General features: G+C 42.4%; 1 protein-coding gene across 1 annotated transcript in view; it reads right to left on the bottom strand.

Annotated features, from left to right (window-relative positions):
- WIPF1 (WAS/WASL interacting protein family, member 1) overlaps positions 1 to 23,082 on the bottom strand; it is an 82,291-nt gene that overhangs the window by 15,356 nt on the left and 43,853 nt on the right. The window contains exons 2-5 of the mRNA XM_010859820.1: positions 12,904 to 12,991; positions 9,636 to 9,765; positions 3,785 to 3,934; positions 1 to 536 (exon numbers count right to left, since the gene is read on the bottom strand). Coding sequence (XP_010858122.1) covers positions 1 to 536; positions 3,785 to 3,934; positions 9,636 to 9,765; positions 12,904 to 12,954 — 867 coding nt within the window. The 5' untranslated portion in view covers positions 12,955 to 12,991. The remainder of the gene's footprint in view (positions 537 to 3,784; positions 3,935 to 9,635; positions 9,766 to 12,903; positions 12,992 to 23,082) is intronic.

Raw genomic sequence — 23,082 nt, 5'->3', positions numbered from 1 at the left:
CGGGGTGGACGGCACCGGGGGCTTGCTGTTCTGAGGGGGAGGCAGCGGCACCGACTCCCTGTGGATGGAGGGTCTGTTGCCCACCGGAGGAGGCGGAGGAGGGGGCTTGTCATCCAAGGCCCTGCTCGGAGTAGGAGGCAGGTGAGGCCTAGTGGAGAAAGGCGTGGAGGAGCCTGAGGGGGTGTGACGGATGGAGCCTCCTCCGAAAGCAGCACCTCGGTTTCCGGGGAAAGGGGGAGGGGTCAGCCCAGGACTGGACTGCCGGGGAGCCCCCAGCACTAGGGGGGTCCCCCGGTTGTGCAGACTTGACTGACTGGGTCTTGGAGTATTAGGCACTGGAGGGGGGATGTTATCAGGCTTTGCGCCCACTTCGGGTCTCGGGGGAGGCATTCGGTTCCTCTGAGGCTCTGGGGGTCCGCTTCTGTGGCCTGCAGGAGGCACAGGGAACCTCCCTGGGCCGCTTGGGGGTGTGAAAGGTTTGGCGGATGTGGCTCTTCCTCCTGGTGGCAAGATTGGAGGTCGGCTTCCTCCGGACTCTGAAGAACAGGAAAAAAGCCGTAAAGTTAGGACCCTGAAAGGAAATCAGAGAACTAGAGTATATTGCCAGCTACTGGAAGCCCTTTCCTAGATGCTGTAAACTACAGGAAACTATTATTTATATAAATGGGGCTTCAGTGTGTCCTTCCTGGAGGCAGAGCAATAGATCACAGGTCTCTGTTTTTCTTCTAGTCCCAGATTCTACAACCCATCAGCTTTCAAAGGGATTCTGGAGCACTCTCTTGGAATTTTGGATGGACAAAAACCAGGATGATGTTGGTAAGAGTTCTGGAGAGATCGCTGTTCATTACAAGAGGTCACGAACAGAATGGGACTGCTACCGGTGGTTTCTGCTAAGGATTTTCTTTTCTCCCCATCACTATCCCAGTCCTCCCACCCTGTATCTCACATTTGAAAAATAATTTAGCCATCTTAGGTGAAGTTATCCCAATATAAGTTTCTATATGGGAGGGCTTACCTAGCCCCTTTGTAAAGAAATGTGCAAGAGAGGATGGGAAAAATATAATGGAAGAATTATGGCTGAAATAAGAAGCTGAAAAGGAAAAAAGAAGCTGTTAAAGTTTAATTGAAAGAGCTGACACCAGGAAGTGGTCTTAATCTGGAAACAAGTAGGCAACTATACAGTTTTTTCCCTAGTAGGTCGTTCCACTTCAATAATATAGGACAGAACCACCCTACTAAATAATTAATGTTCGACTGCTTTGGTTCAACAAAGGGCAGAACTAAAGAGGAACCAAAGTTATGGAAAAATTCAAATCACTACTGCATAGTCCCTTGCAACCCAAACTAATCTTTAAAAAATGCTTAGCCTGAAAACTCCTACCAGTTCAAACATGCACCAGTTATTTATTGAGTACCTGCTATACTATAAACCAACCATTATTCTAGACGCTAGAGGCAGAGGAGTAAACAAAATAGAAACAATCCAGTTCTCTTGTAGTTTATGTTCTTATGGGGGAGATGAACAAAAACCCGGTACACATAAATATTTTCAGATCATTATAAGTACTAAAAAGAAACTAAAATAGGCTGATGACATGGAGAGTGCTAGAGAGGCCAGGATAGGTGGAAATGCCTGGGGATGGCTCCTCTGGGGATGTGACATTTGGTGACATTTTCCAAGGCCAGGCATGGAAAGGAGGAAGAGAGGTGCTTCAAATGGAGTGTCAGCAGGTACAGAGGCCCTGAGGTGGAAGTAAGCTTAAGTGAAAAAAACCAAGGCTCATATTCCAGGGACACAGTGAGCACAGAGGAGAACACTGTCAAATGCAGCCTGAGTGGTCAGCAGAAGCCGGGTGATAAAGAGCCTTGTAGGCCAAAAGGAGTTCAGATTTCACCCAAAAGTCCAATGAGAAACATTTGGCTCGATTTATACAGTGGAGTAATGTGAACTCTAGAGAGAATTTTTTGTTTTGACTTTAGCACTAGAAATTAGTTATATTTTCCTTGGCTGTGTGGTATGTTTCTATGTCACCAACTTGTGATAAGTTTTATCTTCAAAGTTTGGAGTAAAGTGAAAGAAAGTGAAAGTGAAAGTCGCTCGGTTGTGTCCAGCTCTTTGTAACCCATGGACTATACAGTCCAGGGAATTCTCCAGGCCAGAATACTGGAATGTGTAGCCCTTCCCTTCTCCGGGCGATATTCCCAACCCAGGGATTGAATCCAGGTCTCCCACATTGCAGGTGGATTCTTTACCAGCTGGGCAACAAGGGAAGCCCAAGAATACCAGAGTGGGTAGCCTATCCCTTCTTCAGTGGATCTTCCCGACTCAGAAATTGAACCAGGGTCTCCTGCACTGCAGGTGGATTCTTTACCAACTGAGGTATCAGGGAAGCCCTAAAGGTACAGTTATTATGCAGATCTACATCTACATGTATGACCCAATATGCAAATTGTATACTGTGAAAGTATACACTTCTGGTACACCATTTTGTGCACTAACTTCAATTCCATCTTCATTTAATTATTTTACTTCCAGTTGTCTCTTGCCTAAATTTCCTCACTTACTATTAGAGTACTGAATGTATGCATATGTCTGCTGCCTCAAGACCTTTCAGCAGGTTTTAAATATACAAATTTTAAATGCAGGCCTAGTAAGAAGGCAATGGCACCCCACTCCAGTACTCTTGCCTGGAAAATCCCATGGATGGAGGGGCCTGGAAGGCTGCAGTCCATGGGGGCGCTAAGGGTCGGGCACGACTGAGTGACTTCACTTTCACTTTTCCCTTTCATGCATTGGAGAAGGAAATGGCAACCCACTCCAGTGTTCTTGGCTGAAGAATCCCAGGGACGGGGGAGCCTGGTGGGCTGCTGTCTATGGGGTCGCACAGAGTCGGACACGACCGAAGCGACTTAGCAGCAGCAGCAGCAGCAGTAAGATAAAATGTCTTTTATTAGTGAGTCTCCCTCTAGATTTTGACAATCCAAAACTAAAATAGTCAGCTAACGCTGAGGATTCAGTGCCTATATTTTCATGTGAATGTGAGAATTTCCCAGTGACATTTTAAAAGACCATAGAATTAAAAATAAAATTCTTCTAGCACAGTAAACATTAAAAAATAAAATTTCATGGAAAAATTTCTTGAGTTTCTGTCACAATCAGGGGAGAGCTTCACACACTCTGTAAGGTTTTTAATTTAGGCATGACCAGGTTCAACTTTTCTTTCTGCCATTCTGTTCATAACATTCCTGTAGGACCCATTTCCATGGCTTCCTGCAGAGAATACTAGAATCGCTGGCCCTGAAATGGCAAATGTCTGTCAGGCAAAATGCCTTTTTAGATTTTGTGAGATATGTAATTATATTCCATATGACATGCTCCACTGTGTGTTTGAAAAGAGACTCACAAGTATTTACTCCACTAGACAGCTAGGTCAGGCTACCTCACAAAGAAAGCTGAATCTGCCATGTCACCAGACAGAGTTTCCAGGGGTGGCTCTCATTTGCTCCTTCCTTTTCTTTCCAATCTAGCTCACCCTTTAGAAAAGTACAAAAAAGTACAAGTTTCCCCAAGGATACTGGGCAAATATTTTACAGCTCGATGGAGCTGTCTGATCCTGATTTAAAAAGAAAAAACGATGCTAAATAGAGTCCCTTTTATAAAAGTTAGCATTTCAAGCAATCTAAAATGTTTTAAAGGGCATAGTGCCTCAGAGGGGATGCCAAATCTCAAACCGCCAGATTGCGCCTTGTCTTCGGTTAACTAAGGAAAGAAAATGCTCTTTACCATTCTCCCTGTTGGCTGTGGATCTCAGCTTCGGCATTCCAGCCTGGAACAGTCCTCCCAAACCGGGTGGTCCACCTCCGCCAAAATTTCCACCACCACCACCGCCGCCGCCACCGCCACCGCCGCCGCCAGCAGCAGCTCCTTTGGGTTCTGTAGAAGGAAGAAGACACATTCTTTTCACCTGTATGAAGACACTGCCAGAGAACTTCACCAGTCCTGGCCCAAGTAAACAATGATACAGCAGGAAGCTGGCTGACCCTAAGCCCATGGTGGACAACTGGGATTTCATTAAAGGGTAGGATTTTAAGGACTCACCCTATTTCCAGTCAGAAGAGCAGAGGTTCTTTCTACTCCAGGGCTATCTCAAGCCCTGTGGTGGAAGAATCAGCAATAGATAATGTCTTTCCTCTACCTGGCTCACTGCCATATGAATTAATAATATCTATTTGTTCTGTATCAGAAGATTTGGCAAATAAACGTATCTTCAAAGAAAGAATGTGTTAAGGGAGGAGAAGATGCAATAAAAGGTGAGAAGAAAGGAACAGGTAAAAATAGAAGAAAGTAAAATATCCCATAATTTTGCTTCATGGAAATACCCGCTGTTTTTGTATATTTTTTCCCCTGCCAGTTTTTTCACTGTATACACTTTTTTTTCTTAAAATCAAGACCAAATTCACTACATAGTTTTTAGTTTGCTTTTTTCACTCAATATTGTTAGCATTTCCCATGTTATTAAATATTCTCTGAAAACATGAGTTTAAAGGATTGCATTGTGTTTTAGAACATGAATGTGCTGTAATTTATTTAACCATTTACTTATTTGATGGCCTTTCAGGTTGATTTCAATTTTTTAATATCATAAAACCCAACAGTAGACTTTAACATTTTAAAAATTCTTCGCAACTTGAGACAATGTAAAGATTGTTTCATTTTGCATTTGTTGCCAAAAAAAAAATTGTGAAAGATTCTGAAATGGGCAGACCAACAAAAAGGGAAAAGAAGAAGAAAGAAAAGGATTACCAAGTATCCAGTTAGCCTTCTGGGTCATTTCCCATTGCCTTTGAGTTAGTCTATAACTCTGTAAGTTGTAGAAAACTGAAAATAATGCGTATTTGTCCATAGAAATGCATATTGGCTGTGTTCAGTGTAATTCAACTGATTATTGACCTATTTTACACCTATTTGCAAATTCATTTCAACACTCACCTGCTTGCATATGTGTGGTACTTATAATTCTCCTTTGAATTGATAATATCATATTGGTTCCCTCATTAAATTAATGAGCTAAAGAAAATATTTGATATATGTTTATTTTATATCCATATTACAGCCATGATTTTACCCTCTTAATAAAACTATCTCTTAACAATTTATGTATGTATGTTTTATGAGGCTAGTGAGTGAGTGAAGTCACTCAGTCGTGTCCGACTCTTTGCGACCACAAAGAGTTGCAGGCAGACGCTTTAACCTCTGAGCTACCAGGAGTACTGTTTAAAGTTCTACCCCTGGAAAACCTTGTTGAGTCTTTAATAAGTATTACATGATATCTACACAATAATCTGAGAGAACTGACACTTTTATGATATTTAGACTTTACAGAAACATGCTATGTTTTCCCATGTGTTCTGATTCATTCAGTAAAATTTTATAATTTTTGTAATGAGAGTTACCCATATTTCTTTCAGGGTTACTTCATATACATTTTTGTTGAAATGATGAATGTTTTTGCTACTATAGTTTGGATATGGTTATTATTGGCATCAGGAAATTTCATTTGATATCTAATAAATCACTTTGCATTTTCAAAATTAAAATGTATTAATTTTTTACCTTGGATTTTCTGAGCTTCTCTGATGGCTCAGATGGTAAAGATTCTGCCTGCAATGCAGGAGGCCTGGGTTCAATCCCTGGATCAGGAAGACCTCCTGGAGAAGGGCATGGCAACCCACTCCAGTATTCTTGCCTGGAGAATCCCCATGGACAGAGGAGTCTGGTGGGCACAGTGCATGGGTCACAAAGAGTTGGACACAACTGAGTGACTAACACTTTCCTTTGGATTTTCTAATAGACAAATGGTCTGCAAATCACAAAGGTTTTACCTCCTCTTTTCTAACAGTTGTATATCTTATTTCTCTTTTATATAAGAAATTACTTAGATGACTGAGTTTCTATAATAATGTTATTAATGTTTTATTAATTTAAAGATGGTTTATTTTAAAATAATTATAAAGAATAAATATACATTATATATTTATCTTAAAAGTAAATTATTAATGTCACTAGTACTATAAAACTAAGTAAATAATATTTTGCTTTTAATGAAAATTACTCTAAATGTAATGTCTAAATGTAAATGTCATTTACTCTAGAGTAAATGACATTTACTCTAATGTTTCAAAGTTACATATTGACTGTTGGTTTGAAATAACTTTTTTCTTCTAAATATTCATAGTTAGCAAGGATCGTTCCACTCTGGGTTTTTAAGACTATTTTTATAGCATGGAATATTATTAAATGCCTATTTAGGATTTACTGAGATCATTATATAGTTTTCCTTATTTGGTATGATGGATATATGGACTTTCTAACATTAAAAATGAGATAAACCCTGGTCTTGGTAAATTATAAAATTATTATTTTTTAATACTGTATACTACTGACCTAGAGTCTTTGGGTTTTTAGTATCCTTTCATCTATGATCATAAGTGGTTCTATACGTAGTAGGGTTTCTTAACCTTGGAACTACTGACATTTTGGGTCAGATAATTCTTTGTCGTGAGTTCTCTGTTATTCTCTGTAGAATGTTTACAGCATCCCTGGCCTCTGCCCACTAGATGTCAGTAGGAACCCCTCCCTCAAGTTGTAGTAACTAAAAATGCCATTAGGCATTGCCACATGTCCTCTGAGACATTGATACACAGCTGCCTTTGTCATGTTTTGATATTAGGATCATGTTAGTCTCATTACACCTATCAGGTAGCTTTCCTGTCTGTGTTTAGGGATGGTTTATATAGTGTTTGAATTAGCTATGTCTTAAAATCTGAATTTTCTGATAAAAATTATCTGGCTCTAAAGCTTTGTAGAGAAAAAGTAATTTGATAAAGTTTTCAACTTTTCCCTTGTTCATTGAGGTTTCATGAGTGATTTCTGGTAAATCTGTACTTTTCTTAAAAAATTAAGATTTCAAAATGTTTTAGCATATAACTTCATTGTCGCATCCTTAATTTTAGAAAATCTGCTTTGAATCATTTATTTAATCTGCTTTCTGAGCTCTGTTTTATTCATTGATGTTTTCTTTTTTTCTGGATTAGATTTATTGTAAGTCTGTGTTGGCTCTGTACCTTTTCTAGGTGTAAGACTTTCTGGGATACTGATGGGAACTCTGCTAATAGAATAAACAATCTGATAATGAGCTCTCAAGAATTACTTCACACAATAAAATATATCAAATTAGAATCACAGTTTCTGGACGTGTGTGTAAAATTGCTTCCATATAAAATTTAAAATTTTTACTAATTTTAATTATTGCCAGTAATATGAATAATGTCCTTGTCATTCAAATGTTATTCACTGATGAATGAAACATTTTGGAATACTACAGTTCATAGGACACCTTTACCTGGTATGGAACATTCAAAAAGAATGATGTACTGTTCTAACAGACATCATACATTAGTGTTCTTAACTCGCAGCATTTGTGCTGCTTTCAGATAGGGAAACTAAACTAGCCTCTGAGGTTAGCTAACTGGTCACTTTGTTAGCATTAAATTAAATTTCAGGACAAGGCTGACCTCAACATGCATAACCATGGTCAACATTTTAACATAGAGCCCAGGGAGGTTTTACCTGCAAACAATACAAAACCATGGATGAACTTTGCCACTTGTAAAGAGCTTGAGACAACAGTATTAGTGTCCAATTAAGTTCCTGGACAATGAGGGCATGCGTTGGTTTGCATCTGGTGTCCACAAAGCCCAGTGCATTCTTAAACATCATTGAGCAGCTGAAAGGGAGAACTAACACTTATTTCCATTTTAATGAGAGAAGTGTATCTTGAAGAATATAATGAATTTCCACTAGTGGATTCAGAACTAGGCCCCAGACAGTCCATTCTCCTTCAACATCTAGGGACTTCACATCTACCTCTCCAGAGTCTGAGCTCGCTCTCATAGTGAGAGAACCACTGGGCTCTGTTCTGGAGGTTGGCAGTTTGCAGACAGAGTTCCTCTAGCCCCATAGCAGGCACCACGATTCAGTGGCATTGGATGTAGGCTCCCCAGACAGAACTGCCTGGGCTGGGCAACCCCCAGGGAGAACCTTGTGACAAAGATAAGGAAAACTAAGGGACTGATTATACAATAACCATACCATTTTGTGGGCATTTTATCCATTATAGATAAGAGTTTGTTGAAAGTCAAAGACCCCCTAGTTTCACTGAAGTGGGGTGCATTCTGATCTGTACCACCCTGCCCAGTAACAGAGCAGCACTCAAAGGCCTTTGTCATGACATTTCTCTTTCTACCTTCTTCCCACACCAGTGTTCTCACCTAACTCTCATCTTTCTCTTCTACCCATTAGGATTCCCTGGTAGCTCAGCTGGTAAAGAACCTGCCTGTAATGCAGGAAGACCCCAGTTCAATTCTCAGGTCGAGAAGATCTGCTGGAGAAGGGGTAGGCCACCCACTCCAGTGTTCTTGGGCTTCCCCGGTGGCTCAGCTGGTAAAGAATCCACTTGCAATGTGGGAGACCTGGGTTTTATCCCTGGGTTGGGAAGATCCCCCAGAGAAGGGAACGGCTACTCACTCCAGTATTCTGGTCTGGAGAATTCCCTGGACTAAAGTCCATGGGGCTGCAAAGAGTCAGATACGACTGAGTGACTTTCACTTTCACATCTCATAATTCTCATCTTTCTCTTCTACTTATTAGGCACTTTTCCTTGAAACTCTTCCTAAGCTCTTCTAATCCTCCAGTCGGCTAAAATCCTACATCATTATTCCCTTGTCTACAAAGCTCCCTCTGGTGATTTTTGGGCAGTCTATTTTCTATTGAGTCCAAGTGGGATCCATAGTCTAGGACAAATTCTGGGCATCGCTGGCTGGCAGTGGAAATGTCTAGGAGTGCAAGGAGATAGTCTTGAGGCCTGATAATTAACTTCTGGTAGATTCTAGTCATCTGTAATGTTTCATTCTGTTGTAAATGTTAATAAGTAGCCCTGTATGGTAGGTGCTTATTTGTTTATACATACCCTATCTTGTTCCAGGAAGTAGCTCAGATTTATGATGGATATAAGCAAAGTTGTGACCTCATTTCCTCTCTCTCCAACCTCCTAATAATCATATCTGTACACGTGAATTATACATTCCGGGCAACATAACACTCTCATAAGCACTGTCTCATTTGATGCTCACAACAAATATGTGAGGGCAGTGAAACAGCTATTATCTCCATTTTACAAATGGAGACAAAGGGTTGAAGATGGTCAGGGTTTAAATCTACATCCTTTGATTCCAAGACTAGGGCTCTTTCCATATTTCATGCTGCCTTTTGCTCTGTGGTAAGACAAGGGGTTAATTTCCAGAAAGTGTTGTAAAGTGTTGTGAATAATTCAGAGAATCACTGCTGTGTGTGTCTTGGACAAAGAATTATTATACTGGCTTCCTGCAGCATTAGAGGGAACCCAGGCCAGAGCCATGGCCTACAATGAATGATACAGTCCCTTATTCTGCTAGCTTCACAGCTGTTGTTAACCAGAAAAAAAAAAAAAACAAAAAACTTTTTTGGTGGGAAGGGTAGGGTTGATTGTTAGGTCATAAACCACTTATCTCCATGGAAAATAACTTTTTTTACTTACTGTCCAATATTGGTGCACTTCTGTCATTGGTGACTGTCTTCTTTAGTTTCTTCCCTTTGCTGATGTCAGAGAGCAGAGCATTTCTCCCAGCCTGCTCTGACTTACTCAAGGAAGGCTTTTCTGTATTGGCCTGAAAGGAAACCATGCAAACACGTATTCATCTTCTGAATTAACATCATGTACTACAGCACTCAGTGGGAACAGCTAGAGTATTGGAAGCTTGTTATTAAGGTTCTTGGCAATAGGCTGTAAATTCTCCACAAGTTTTAGACCCGATGTCATTCTTTTTAAGATCCAGACATTTGGGAGCAGATGCAGCAATAAATTACATTCATTTTTCATGCAGGAAGAGTCAGTCCCTGATCAAAGTCTCTGAAAATTCAGACCACAGTCTGGTGGTAACTGACAGAGCCAGGGTTGGGTGGCTAGAGACGAGAAGGGAATTTTAAGTCTGAGAGGAATCCGCAGGATTCTGTGAGGCTTCATCCTCTAGAATGTTCTCTGATGAATATATTCTCTTTCCTGTCTTTTGGAACTAACCTGGTGCAAGAGGAAAACTGCTTTTAGTAAAAAGGGTCAGCTGTATTTTTTTAATCCACCAAAATTTTAGAAAATTAATTCCCTCTGGTTACATTGCCAGATAATTTTTTCTTTTTAATTTAAGGCAGATTGGAGGTATAATACATATAGTTTTTACATTTTACATATAGTAAAATCACCCTTTTAGTGTAAAGTCCTGTGAATTCTGACAAACTTATACAATCATGTAGCCATCAAGATACACAACATTTCCTTTACTTTCCAAACTCCCTTCATATCCTTCTGGCCTAAGGGGTTCCTCATGTGTAATCCCTTTTTACAAATTGTTTATTTTTTAATTCTTTTCCACTATGGTTTATTACAGGATATTAAATATAGTTCCCTAATCCTTTTGAAAGCTTACCTCCCAGAGGCTGCACAGTAGACAAAGGTGCTACTTTAAAACCTTTGGGTATTTTCTATGATTTCAGAATTTTGGGGAAAGTTCCTTACTGTGAAATTAGGATCTTGTTTTTCCAGAATTCTTTTGAGGAGCAGGGACAATAAGAGCCCAGCAAATGGACTCAGAAGTAGGCGTGTGCCTGTGTCTGTCACACTTGGAAACTGGCTTGGTCTGGCCTGGTCCCAGGCAGAGTCGTCTTCCCCAAACCCAGAGGTGCTTCTGGCAGGCCTGAGAGTCCTTCGAGGGACTCTGAAAGGCTCTGACTTCAGATGTGCCAGGAAAGGCCACAGGGAGTAAACCTGGGCAAGTGTAGCTTGATACCTGACCCAGCTGTTTATTATAGTTAGAGGCAGAGGGAGAGCGCAGAAAACCCTGAAGCAGGTTGAACAGAAATCTCTGTGTTAAGCTGAAAGGGTCTTAAAATAATTAAGGTATTACTTGCTCATGATAATAACAGCTAACGTTTACATAGCTTTTACTATGGATCAGGAATCGTTTTTAGCATTTTATGTATATTAGTTCATTCGGTCCTCATCAACCCTGTGAGTTTATAGAGTCAAGGAAACTAAGGCACAGGGAAGTTAAATCATCGCTCGGGTCACCCAGCTCCTAAGAGAAGGAGCTCGGATTAAAAGCCTGGCAGCCTGGCTCCAGAGCCCAAGAGCCTGAGAGAAGGATGAACATGGGGTCCCGAATGCCTCTTCCCCAGATTGGGAAGATATTAAAGAGTACAAACTTGCAACTAAAAGATGACTAAGCTCTGGAGATATAACTGCACAGCATAGTTATTAAAGTTAACAGTGCTGTATTATGCACTTCAAAGCTGTTAAGAGACCAGAACTTAAATGTTCTCACCACAAAAAAGAAATAATAATTATGTGATGTAATAGAGGCATTAGCTAAAACAACAGTGGCAGTTATATTGTAATACATAACTGTATCGATTCAACATGCTGTACACCTTAAACTTACACAATGTTATATGTCAATTATATCTCAGTTGAAAAAAATAGATAAAACGCCCTTTGCCTACTGACCTCCAACCCTCCTCTGAAGCAAGCCTGTTAAGAGCGTCTCGGCAGTCAGTTCCAGAAAGGTTCTTTGCATATACAGTTCACTTTTGCTAATGGGACCATCCTCTATTGCTGAAACTTGTTTTTATAACTTAACCATGCCCTGGACATCTTGGAAAGAGCTTTCTGAATTACCTATTGTCTTCATCCTAAAGATAAAAAAAACTGAGGCCTAAAGAGGGTAAATAACATGTCCATGTTGGTTTTCTTCATGGTTTTGGGTCAGCAACCCTCCTTGGCCTCCTGTTCTGCCTCAAAATTTATTGGTAACTCACTATTAAACCCTGGGTGTGCTAGTTATAATTTTTCAAATACACATTAAAATAAACACATGAGCATTAAAAAAAAAAAAATCTAGGCATGAACTACCCAGCAGTGGTACACAACTATAATTTTCGGGAAATAAAAACTAGTTCTTCTATGTTCGCCAGATCAGAGCTTTTCAAACTCATTTTAGGGACGGATGAATTTTTAAGAAAAAAATTTCCAATCCATCATGGACCAATATTTTGTAAAATAACAATGAATTATTAGAAAAATGAATTAGTTTTAAAAAGACACACAAAATACAATCTTAGAAGCAATAGACACAACACCATTATCAGATTGCTCTAAACTACTCTAAATTTCCGTGTTTATTTTTGGGGGACTCTAACCAGGAGTTGGAGGATCACACTTGGAATAGCAACAAGCTAATTAATGGTCTGTTCTCCCAACTAGGGTCCAGCCTGAGACGGGCTAGAAAGAAGCCTGGGCAAAAGACTCTCTCTGAGCTTCAGTTTCCCCGAGTGAAGAGTGAAGGCATCGAGTGCTAGGGGTGCGTCTGGGAGCCTTTCCGGATTACTGCATGGAGGGCTGCTTGGAAGACGCTTCCTGGAAGAGGCTGCAGTAACTTCCGGGACATGTCCATCATGGGGCGGGATGGGCCCAGAGAATACTTGCCTTTGGAAAGTACACATGGAAACGTGAGGATGGACTTAAAGGGCAAAATAAGGGTTCTGCATGTGTCCTGTGCATTGTATGAGACTTTAAACTGCAAAACATTTTTTCTGCTGTATCTCAGGGTCTGGCTTACTCCAGCACCTGGAGAGCGTACCGTATCATTCATATTTAAGCCAGAACGTAAACACACTGAAAACTAACACTTGTGTGCCAGGTTCAAGTCTGTTTAGCTTGCTTCACACATGGATCATAGATGAGGAGAGCCACTCACCAGAGCAAACGTGGGCGGCGGCGGGGGCGCTGGAGGGGGCGGGACAGGCATCTTGAACAGTTAGCTTTCAACAGTCTGGCTGACAAATCTGTAAAACAAAACAGAAAGAAACAAAGCACCGTCACATATTAGATGTCTCAATAATTCTCTGTCCTAATCTTCCTTCCCCTTTTGCCTCAAAGGGACAGTCTGAGTTTCTATAAGAGGCGGGATTCCTTCACAACATGGCTAGGATGTTACTCTTCTGGAAGGATGCAGCCAGGGAAGATTCTCAGCCAGAGTGCCTGGAGATACTGCGAGCAAATCCCACGGTCGGGGAAGGCTCCTGGCCTGCAGCCCGAGGAAGCCGGGAGGTTATCAGGGAACTACCAGCAGTGCATCCCAGCCAAGACTGGCGTTCAAGTGGCTCCTCTCCCTCACTTGTCTCCGTGGCGCAGTCCTCTCCTGGGCTTGCCCACTCTGTGCCCCACAGCATTTCTTCTCTGTCAAGAGATTCCTGACATCTGTCTAGGTCTGAGTAGCTCCACAGGAACGTAAAGATAAATCTATTTCTGTTCTTGCCCTCGAAGTTCGTCCAATCCTCCAGGGAAAGGAGATAGGGACAAGGTAAGATGGGCAAGGAGGCCAGGTTCCTACCTCTGTGCTACTCGGCACTTCCTTACAGGAGCCAGAGGGAAAAAGAGAGGGGGACTCCAGCCTCTGATTTGGAGCTGTTTACTAGAAACAGGGTTCCTTAGAAAGGCTTTCTGCAGAGTGTGATGCTCAGGGGACAGAGGGAGGGGCAGACTCCAGGCTGTAGGACAGTACAAGGAAGCCGTGGTGGGCAGCAGCAGTAAAGGGGGCAGCCTGGTCAATGTCAGGAGCTAGGCATGGGAAGGACGTGCCCCAGGAGTGATGCTAACCACCGATCCTGCCTCTTTCCCCCAGTCCGCAGAGTCCCGTCCCTGGGGTCTCAGCAGATGCCCCGCCCCTCAGCCACTTTCACACCCTCAGCGTCCCAGTTTCTCCCACCTAGACCTTGCTGCTCCTGGATCATTAGGGCTCCTGGATCAGCCTCGGAGCATCACCTTGAGAAACACCACATCTCAGCCCTGCTGCCCACACTGAATTTGTTTCAGCATTTTAACAAGATCCCTAGGTGATTCACATGCATTAATGTTCGAGAAGCCTGGTCACGGAGCCTTAAACCAAGAGAGCAGCCTGGGACACTGACCACCTGAATAACACTGTTCCTATGTAACGTGTCCTGAATTTCAAATAGCGGAATTATCTTTCTTTTATTTTCAACAGTCTCTTAATTGCAGAAAACCATTTCTTAGAATTTAAAAGTATTAATTTAGCTCAATCATTAAAAGTTGAGGGAAACTTACACCTTGAATCAAATATAGATGGCCCTTGAACAATGAGTTGGAACTTCACGGATCCACTTAAATATGGATGTTTTTCCTTAGTAAACACTGCAGTGCTACACCATCTATGGGTGACTGAATCGAGAGATGCAGAATCAGGGTACCTGGGACCTGTGATTTGAGGAGCGACTATGCATGGAGGATCGGTGTCTCTAACCTCCATATTGATAGTTCAAGGGTCAGCTGTACTTTCTATTGACGTTCTGCTGGATGGCTTGCGTTCTGTGACGTTAACAAAATGGAAAAGCTAACAGGACATGACTAGACTTGTCAAAGCTTCTGGAAGATAGGAATCAAGACACTCTGTTCTGAGTGTCTTCTATAAAATGAAATTTAGAAACCTCTAGAGCAGTGACAGCTGCTCTCATTTATTGACAGTCAACTGGATAATAAAGGGCACTTTATTTCCATCATCTCAAACACAGTTTACACGGAAGGATGCTGGGACTCAGAAATTAATAACTCATTGAAATATGTAAAAGTCGTTTACATCAAGTCCTTTTGATCTCTGCTCTTTTTAGATAAACATCTTCAGGCAGGTGAAGGGCTCACTAGTATTATAGCTCACCTTAAACTCGGTCAGAATCTGGTTTTCAAAAAGAGCTTGTCTTAGACAGGGATCTGTCCCTTACTTCTCTTGACAGAGAAGAAATACTGTGAGCGCCGAGTGGGCAAGCCCAGGAGAGGACTGCGCCACGGAGACAAGTGAGGGAGAGGAGCCACTTGAATGTCAGTCTTGGCTGGGCTGCACTGTCCCTTACTTTGATCTTTCCTGGGTAACATCAGTCACCCACAGGGCTGCATGGGCAGTGTAAACGGAGTTGGGGGCCTGCATTTGGAGGCTATGAAGGGGGTGCTCCAACTGCACGGGCACCTTCAGAGGCCTCAGAGCTGTGTTCCAGGACCAGGAGGAAGAACGAGGGTCTGAAACTGGATTCAGGCCCAACTAACTGTCAAAGATGCTGTGGCCAAAGAAATGGTATTAACAGAGCTGGAGGAGGCAGCTCATCAAGGAATAGGGTGGCCGGGTCCACCCAGAGGGTGCGAGAGACGGGCTCCATGGGACAGACCATTCATGAGCCTGGTGGATGAAAGGCCCCTCAATGCTCCAATTCATCAGGTCAGATTCTGTGCTCACTGACTAGTCTGCCATCCTGTTATCCTAAGACCAAGGAAGAAGTGAATTCTAATCACCACCAGGAACCTCTTCTGGGTTTGGTTCTCATAAGTCAGTCTCTGGTTGCAAAGATCAAATTGAACTTCCGTCCTGTACACCTTAGGGGCCAGGTGATGGAGCAGGGGCGTTCTCAGGAGACTGCCACCCTGCAAGGCCTCTTTAACTCTCTTACAGTTTTCTGTTGCTATTGTGGTTCTCTCTGTGCATTAACTGGCTTATAAATAAACCTCTGGACCACAGAGCCGGGCTTTCCCCTGCCCCTGACCACCTCACGTAAACAACAGGGTGAGGATCTGCGGGTGAGCGCGCTTACCTTTCCCAGGCTCAGTTCTCCTTTCTCTCCACTGCTGCAGCTCCCACTGACCCCCTGCCTAACTCTCCTCCAGATAAACTACTCCTACACCTGCCTTCACACTGAAAGCTGATTCCAGAGGCTGCCATGGTCTCCTGGCTCCTTACTAGCTGAACAGCTGCTGGTCTGGACTTGTGCAGGCTGGACCTTGAGGGAGGTTTGTGAGAAACCCCAGACTCTAAACCTGCCACCCCAGCACACGGGTCAAAGATCAGTCTCATGTCCCGCATGTCAGGCCCTTGCTGGATCCCCTTCTTGGCTGTCTTTCCACCCCACTGTGAACACCAGGTCTCCCTAATACATGGCACATAGTCTCATTGATTATGTGGGGGTGGAGTGAAAGAATCAGGTATCACACAAACAAGCCATATGCTGGCCACTGGAACAGCTCCCAGCATCAGCCCTGAGCACCCCGGCCTGGGTAAAGAACCAGTCCCACAGCAGAGGGGCAGGCGAGCTTTACGTCTGGGCGCTTAGTTTCTTGACTTCACCAGAGAAGTAGAGTCCAAGGCCGCAGGAGAGCCATGTCAGAACCAAGACTGGGCCTGATGGAAGGGCCTCAACCGCAGCCTAAATCCTAACAGGCAGGCCTTCCTAGCCTGGATCTCCATACCCACAGGGTCTGTGGACAGAATTCAGGGGTTCATGAATGTGGGTGAAAAAAGGGACATACTTATTTCCCCTAAATTCTAACTACAATTTAGCATTTCCTTCAATTATAAATGTAGGCCACAAACCACACCTGAAACCTTTTCACCAACAGTTTTTTATGTGATATTTTCACATCATAGTATAATTGTTGCAGATCTCTTTGGAAGCTGGGGCAATGATCTGCTCCTAGGCCTTGTTGTACCGATTGCACTGTAACTGGTTTCCTTGGTAATCCTCTGTATTTTGTTTTACGCATTTAACAGCAGTCAGGGAAGGAGTTGGAGTTTGGGGGCTTTACCAGACACCAGTGTGGCCTATGGATGAAAACAGAATCTCTGTGAGAACATGAGTCCGGGGTCAGGAGAACATAATCGTGATTTCTGCTCTGCTGCTAATAACCTGGGATAAGACTAAGCTCTCTGTTAAATGGGGGTGTGGGAAGGATGAAGTGAACCAGGACAGCAGGGCTGGGCAGAGTTAGCAGTCAGCAGGTAGGTTCAGCGCTGTGGTCCCTGAGGTGAGCACAGGTCCTGCTGGTGTGAGAGCCGCTCAAGCACTTGGCAGAGGGTGGCCAGGCCTGGAGACTGAGCTGGCTCTGCCCGGAGTCCTGTGTGGATGTGGCTGCCCCCGTGGGAATGAGGCAGCCTGAGGGCTTGGCCTCCTGCATTTCGATCTTCCCTCAGGAGATGGAGTCCCACAGGAAAGGCAGCTCACTTCCCTGGGTGGGAGGGGCTCTAGAAGGGAAAGGGTGAGTAGGACAAGGGCTCCCAAAGTGTGGGCTGTCAGCATGGGAACCAGGCTCCCTGCAGTTGGAGGACCGCTGCTGCTGCTGCTAAGTCGCTTCAGTCGTGTCTGACTCTGTGCGACCCCATAGACGGCAGCCCATCAGGCTCCCCTGTCCCTGGGATTCACCAGGCAAGAACACTGGAGTGGGGTGCCATTTCCTTCTCCAATGCACGAAAGTGAAAAGTGAAAGTGAAGTCGCTCAGTCGTGCCCGACTCTTCGAGATCCCGTGGACTGCAGCCTACCAGGCTCCTCCATCCATGGGATTTTCCAGGCAAGAGTACTGCAGTGGGGTGCCATTGCCTTCTCCACAGCCCTACCCATTTAATGATTCTTGCTCTCCCACCCTCCCCAGGCACCAAACTTTTAACAATAAACACTTTTGAGAATTAGTTGCTTTCAGCGAATCATTTCACTGTTTTTTGTGTGTGTGTGTTTTGGCTGCCTCGAGTTATGTGGGATCTCAATTCCCTGACCAGGGATTGAACCTGTGTCCCCTGTAATGGAAGCACTGAGTCTTAACCAGTGCACCTCCAAGGAAGTCCCTCATTTCACTGATTTTAGTTGTTGTTGTTTGTTTTAAAATTAAGACAGTATATTTAGTCCGGAAATGATAACTTTAAAGTTCAATATAAAAATAGTCCTTCTGTGTTGTAAACATTCAACTCAGCAAACAATATTCTTCACAGTAAAACAATCTATTAAAGAAAATACTTGAATAAGTTAATCCATATGTACATAATTAATTTTCAACAAAGTGATCAAAGCAACTTGATGGGGAGGTCTTTTGAAGGTCTTTTCAATTGAAGGTCTTTTCACTAAATGGTACTGGAACAACTGGATGCACATATAAAGGTCTCAGGGCTTCCCTGATTGCTCAAGTGGTAAAGAATCCGCCTGCAATGCAGGAGATGTAGGAGATGCGGGCTCAATCCCTGGGTCAGGAAGATCCCCTGGAGGAGGAAACGGCAACCCACTCCAGTGTTCTTGCCTGGGAAATCCCATGGACAGGGGAGCCTGGCGGGCTACAGTCCATGGGATCACAAAGAGTCGGACATGACTGAGCATGTGATGACTTATAAAGTCTCATTTCACTGTTTAAATAACATTCATCACAGGGAAAAAACCCAGACTTTTCTATAATGTTCACCTTGTGTGCTGAATTTTATGTGCACAAAGAAAACCACACGGATGGAAACGGGTTTTTTGTTTTCACACACAGCATTATGGGTTGAATTTATATGTTGAAGCTCTATCCCCTAGTACCTCAGAATATGACTATACTTGGAGAGAGGGCCTTTAAAGAGGTAACTAAGAGGGCCACCTCATGCGAAGAGTTGACTCACTGGAAAAGACTCTGATGCTGGGAGGGATTGGGGGCAGGAGGAGAAGGGGACGACAGAGGATGAGATGGCGGGATGGCATCATCGACTCGATGGACGTGAGTCTGAGTGAACTCCGGGAGTTGGTGATGGACAGGGAGGCCTGGCGTGCTGCGATTCATGGGGTCGCAAAGAGTTGGACACGACTGAGCGACTGAACTGAACTGAAGAGGGCCCCATTAGTCTGGGCCCTCATCTAATATGACTGGGGTCCTTGTGAGAAGAGGAAGAAACACTGGGGACGTGTGAGCACAGAGAAAAGGCTGTGTGAGGACATGGGGAGAAGGTGGCCATCTGCAAGCCAAGAAGAGAGGCCCTGGGAGAAACCAAACCTGCCGACACCGTGATCTTTGACTTCCAACCTCCAGAAATGTGAGATAATAAAAGTCTGCTGTTCGAGACACCCAGTCTGAAGTACTTTGTTATGGCAGTCCTAGTAAATGAATAAACACAGTTTTAACAATACGTGTTACCTATCATATCTATTATCCACTGTGGAAATTATAATAGTTTTTGAATAAAATCTATCAATTGATTTTTCACCCAAACCATCTCTGGATTGTCTGTCAAAAGTTAAAGAAATTAAAAATCAACCTGAACCCTAGGGTATGTGATTGATTACCAAAGTTTTATTTAATCACTGAATGAATCAGTGATTCAATTTTGGAACTCCCCTGGTGGTCCAGTGGTTAAGAATCTACCTGCCAATGCAGGTGACACAGATTTGATCCCTGGTTTTGGAACTAAGATCCCACATGCCGCACGGTGTGGCCAAAAAAATTTTTTTAAGTCTAAAAAACTGAAATTTTAGGTGAAAACTATTGAGGTGAAAGGAGGGATCTATCAATAAACCTTTTATAAAGGAATTGACTCTGAGGGTTGAGAGAACAGAGTAGAATATTTTACATAAATGATTTCAAAATCCACTAATTCGTTCTTCGTTGTCATCAACACAAATATACAAATATACACAGTACACATCAATATTAAGAAATTCTGGAATTTCCTAGTTCTGTGAGAGAAATGGATGGTTTTGACAGTTTTACTACAATTCTATTAGGTCGGCATCATGGTTTAAACTCACAGCAAACAGCATCACACACTGACCTCAGATCAACCAGGGCAGCTTGTGGCCCCAAGCCACTTGCTGTGTAATACTGTTATGGGGGACACCTGTGAGAACGACTTGTTCCCCACCGTACAGCCGAATATTCCCCCAACAGCATGGACAACTAGTCACTCACCCAGAGCCCAGAGGTCAGTCCAGAGCTGCCCCAGGAAACTGAGGCTTTCTTCTTCAATGTGTTCAACTAAGAAAGCAGAATCATCTCTGAATGTGAAATGACGAAGATAATTGACGAGTTACTTAAATAAACTGTTTCTTAGTTTCTTGCAACCAACATCAAGTTCATTCTAGATGATGCCACACGAGGCCCATACTACAGAACAACAGGAAGAGGGGAGAGATTTCCAGCGCTATCCGATGAAATAACCCGAAGAAGGCCAGCCTCTAATCCTGAGGATGTGTGTATGTGAATCGGCCAAGTTCTAGCAAAGAAGATAAGAAGCGGGTTTATTCAGTTACGTTTGATCACCATTTGGGGCTATTCAAAATTATAAAGCATTTTGCTATGCAAATCTTGCCAAAAGTCACCCTTGAATACTATTCTATAAAATGAATGAGAAAAAAGTAAACTTTTTTTTTTTTCAAAAAGGTTGAATTCATCATTGTGGAGGCAGGCAGGGACAGGGAGTAGACATAACAGAAATAATACAATTGAAAAGATCCTAAGGTCCAAATGTTCTCTTGCCTTCATTACTTTCTATTCTGTATCTTATTTTTATTTACATTCATTGACATTTTACTTTATATATAATGTTCTTAACTCATCTTCATGTATGTATTTCTTAGTGCTCTTGACTTCTTCAGGTTAGACTTTGAGAATTTTTTTTTCCTGCTTCCAAAATGATAATGCTACTTATCACTAATCTACTGATTAATTTAGAAAACAATAGATAGGGACTTCCCTGGTGGGGCAGTGGGAGGAATCTGCCTGCCAATGCAGGGAACACAGCTTTGATCCCGTGTCCAGGAAAATTCCACGTGCCTTGGAGCGACTCAGCTCATGTGCCAGGGCCCATGAGCAGCAATTACTGAGCCTGTGTGCCACAACGACTGAAGCCCGTGTGCCCAGAGCCTGTGCTCTGGAACAAGAGAAGCCACTGCAACTAGAGATAGCCCAAGCAAAGCAATGAATACCCAGACCAGCCATAAAGAAAAAAAGAAAGCAATAGGTAACACTAAAATACAAAGATGAAAATAAAACATGACACTTGTATTTAACCACTGAACAAAGCATTTGATAATAATTAAATTTTAGGTGGAAAGGGTTAGAGTTAATAATATCCAGAGATAATTCTTGTCAACATTTTGATGTATATTTTCCACCGTTTATACACACACACACGTACACCTCTTTGTATCTGTATAAATACACACATGCATAACTGTTTCACCAAATAGTAACAGAAGGAAATTTATAATACATATAACTCAGTAGTGTTTTAATAAGGAAAGGCCCTTAAATTCATAGAGTTACCACAGCCATAAAAAAAGAGTACAAAGGCTCTCATTATAAAGGTAATAAATCCACTCCAAGTTATACTGTAAAAATAAAATCATTTAGCAAAAACCCAAATTGCTGCCAACATCGTTGTTTTATGATTCCTACTCAGGATTATTTTTGGTTCTATTCTTTGGAGACTCCTCCATGAGGCAAACGTGGTTGGATGTGTTGAAGATCTGAAAACCATCAGAACTAATTAAGATGAAGTCGGCTTTGTTCTTCAACTTCCTGTAAAAATGCTCAACAGGAAAATTGATGCTCACAGCAAACCACAGCCATCCTGTTTCTGTCGCACAGTCGTTCACAGCTGCAGTGGCCTGTAGTTTCTATTTTCTGACACCAGGCCCAGTGCAACAGCTCAGTGCCCCACCCCCAAGCATGGCATGTCCTTTTGGCCATTTTAGAAACTTTTAATATCTTTGCATAAAGTTTGTTTCTATTATTGTGACTCTTCCTCTCCTCAGTTCAAGCTCCGAGGGCTGCAGGCAATGAGGCAATCAATAGAAGAGGAGAAACAAAAAGGCTGCTCAACCCAAGAGGAAGCCAAAGGCACAGAAAAGAAACAAGCGTTCCTTTATAAGCAAAGCAACTGCCTCACCTAGTTCGTGATCATTGTTTTTCTCAATCTGAGCTGAATGTGGCACCCACGCTTACTGTACACGGGACCCTTCATTTCTCAAAACGTACTTGCTCTTTTCTCAGCTGGGCATCAATTAAGGCAATAGCTTAAGTGACTTTTGCTTACGGGTTGTGTTCTCAATGGTAAGGGTTTGTGTCTCTGCGGTACTTGGAGGGTCCTTGGCTATTTCAGAAACACATCTTTTAGAGTTCTTTTAGATAAAGAATCAATAATTCGGGGAGTAGAGGGAAGGCATTTTTCAGAGAAGACATTCTGAAGCATCTACAATGTCATTATGATTAGTTGGGAGCTTGGACACAAACCCACAGTTTTACTATAAGAATAACTGCTTATAGTAGAATAACTGCTTATAGGGGAAATAAAGGTTTCTATGAGGTGAAATTATTTTTAGAATATACAGTCCTACATGTTTAATTACATGAAAAGTCAGCACAAATTCACAGACAGCTAAACCCTTTCAAAAATGAGAAAATGAAGGTAAGTTGAATGACCCACCTGTCCTTAACTGGGAGAATAGAAGGTAAATCTTTTATTTTCCTCCCACAACTTCCCATCTCTAACAAGTACTTTTTTTGTGTCTTTTTTTTTTAGTACTCTCTTTAAGGGGCTCAAATCTCAAAGTTAAATCCTTAGCACCAAATTTAGTTTTACCAAATCTGCCCCTCCCTATTTCCCCCCCCACACACACTCACTCACACATACACTCACAAACACACACACACATGCACAACACACAGCATATATGTCAGCATACTCAACATATTTTATTAACTTAATCATTGAAAGTATAGCCTTGTAATATAAGCAAAAGCATCATCAAATGTACTTTTAAAAAGGTTGAAAAACTTTAGAAAGGAAATGGTCTTACTTGAGATTATTCACTTAAAGATATTTACTATCGCTGTGACATTTTAAAACAAAGCATTTGTACAATCCCAGATTCTCAGGATTAGAAAAGGACATCTTATAGCCTCTAAACTGTACTTATGAAAAAAAGCTCTTGAAATTACAGTTAATTGTTAGTGGCCATGGGCAAACTGCTCAGCCTAAGTCCAGTTCCCACAATAAAATGGGGAGAAGGGTACCTACTCAATAGGACCATTGAGGAATTAAATAAGGCCATTGCTAACTGTTAGCCATTTTTTAAAAAAATAAAA

This window comes from Bison bison, unplaced genomic scaffold (assembly GCF_000754665.1).
Source record: "Bison bison bison isolate TAMUID 2011002044 unplaced genomic scaffold, Bison_UMD1.0 scf7180017864460, whole genome shotgun sequence".
Taxonomy (NCBI): domain Eukaryota; kingdom Metazoa; phylum Chordata; class Mammalia; order Artiodactyla; family Bovidae; genus Bison; species Bison bison.
Note: the sequence above shows the minus strand (reverse complement) of the source record. Positions and strands in the feature narration are given on the sequence as shown.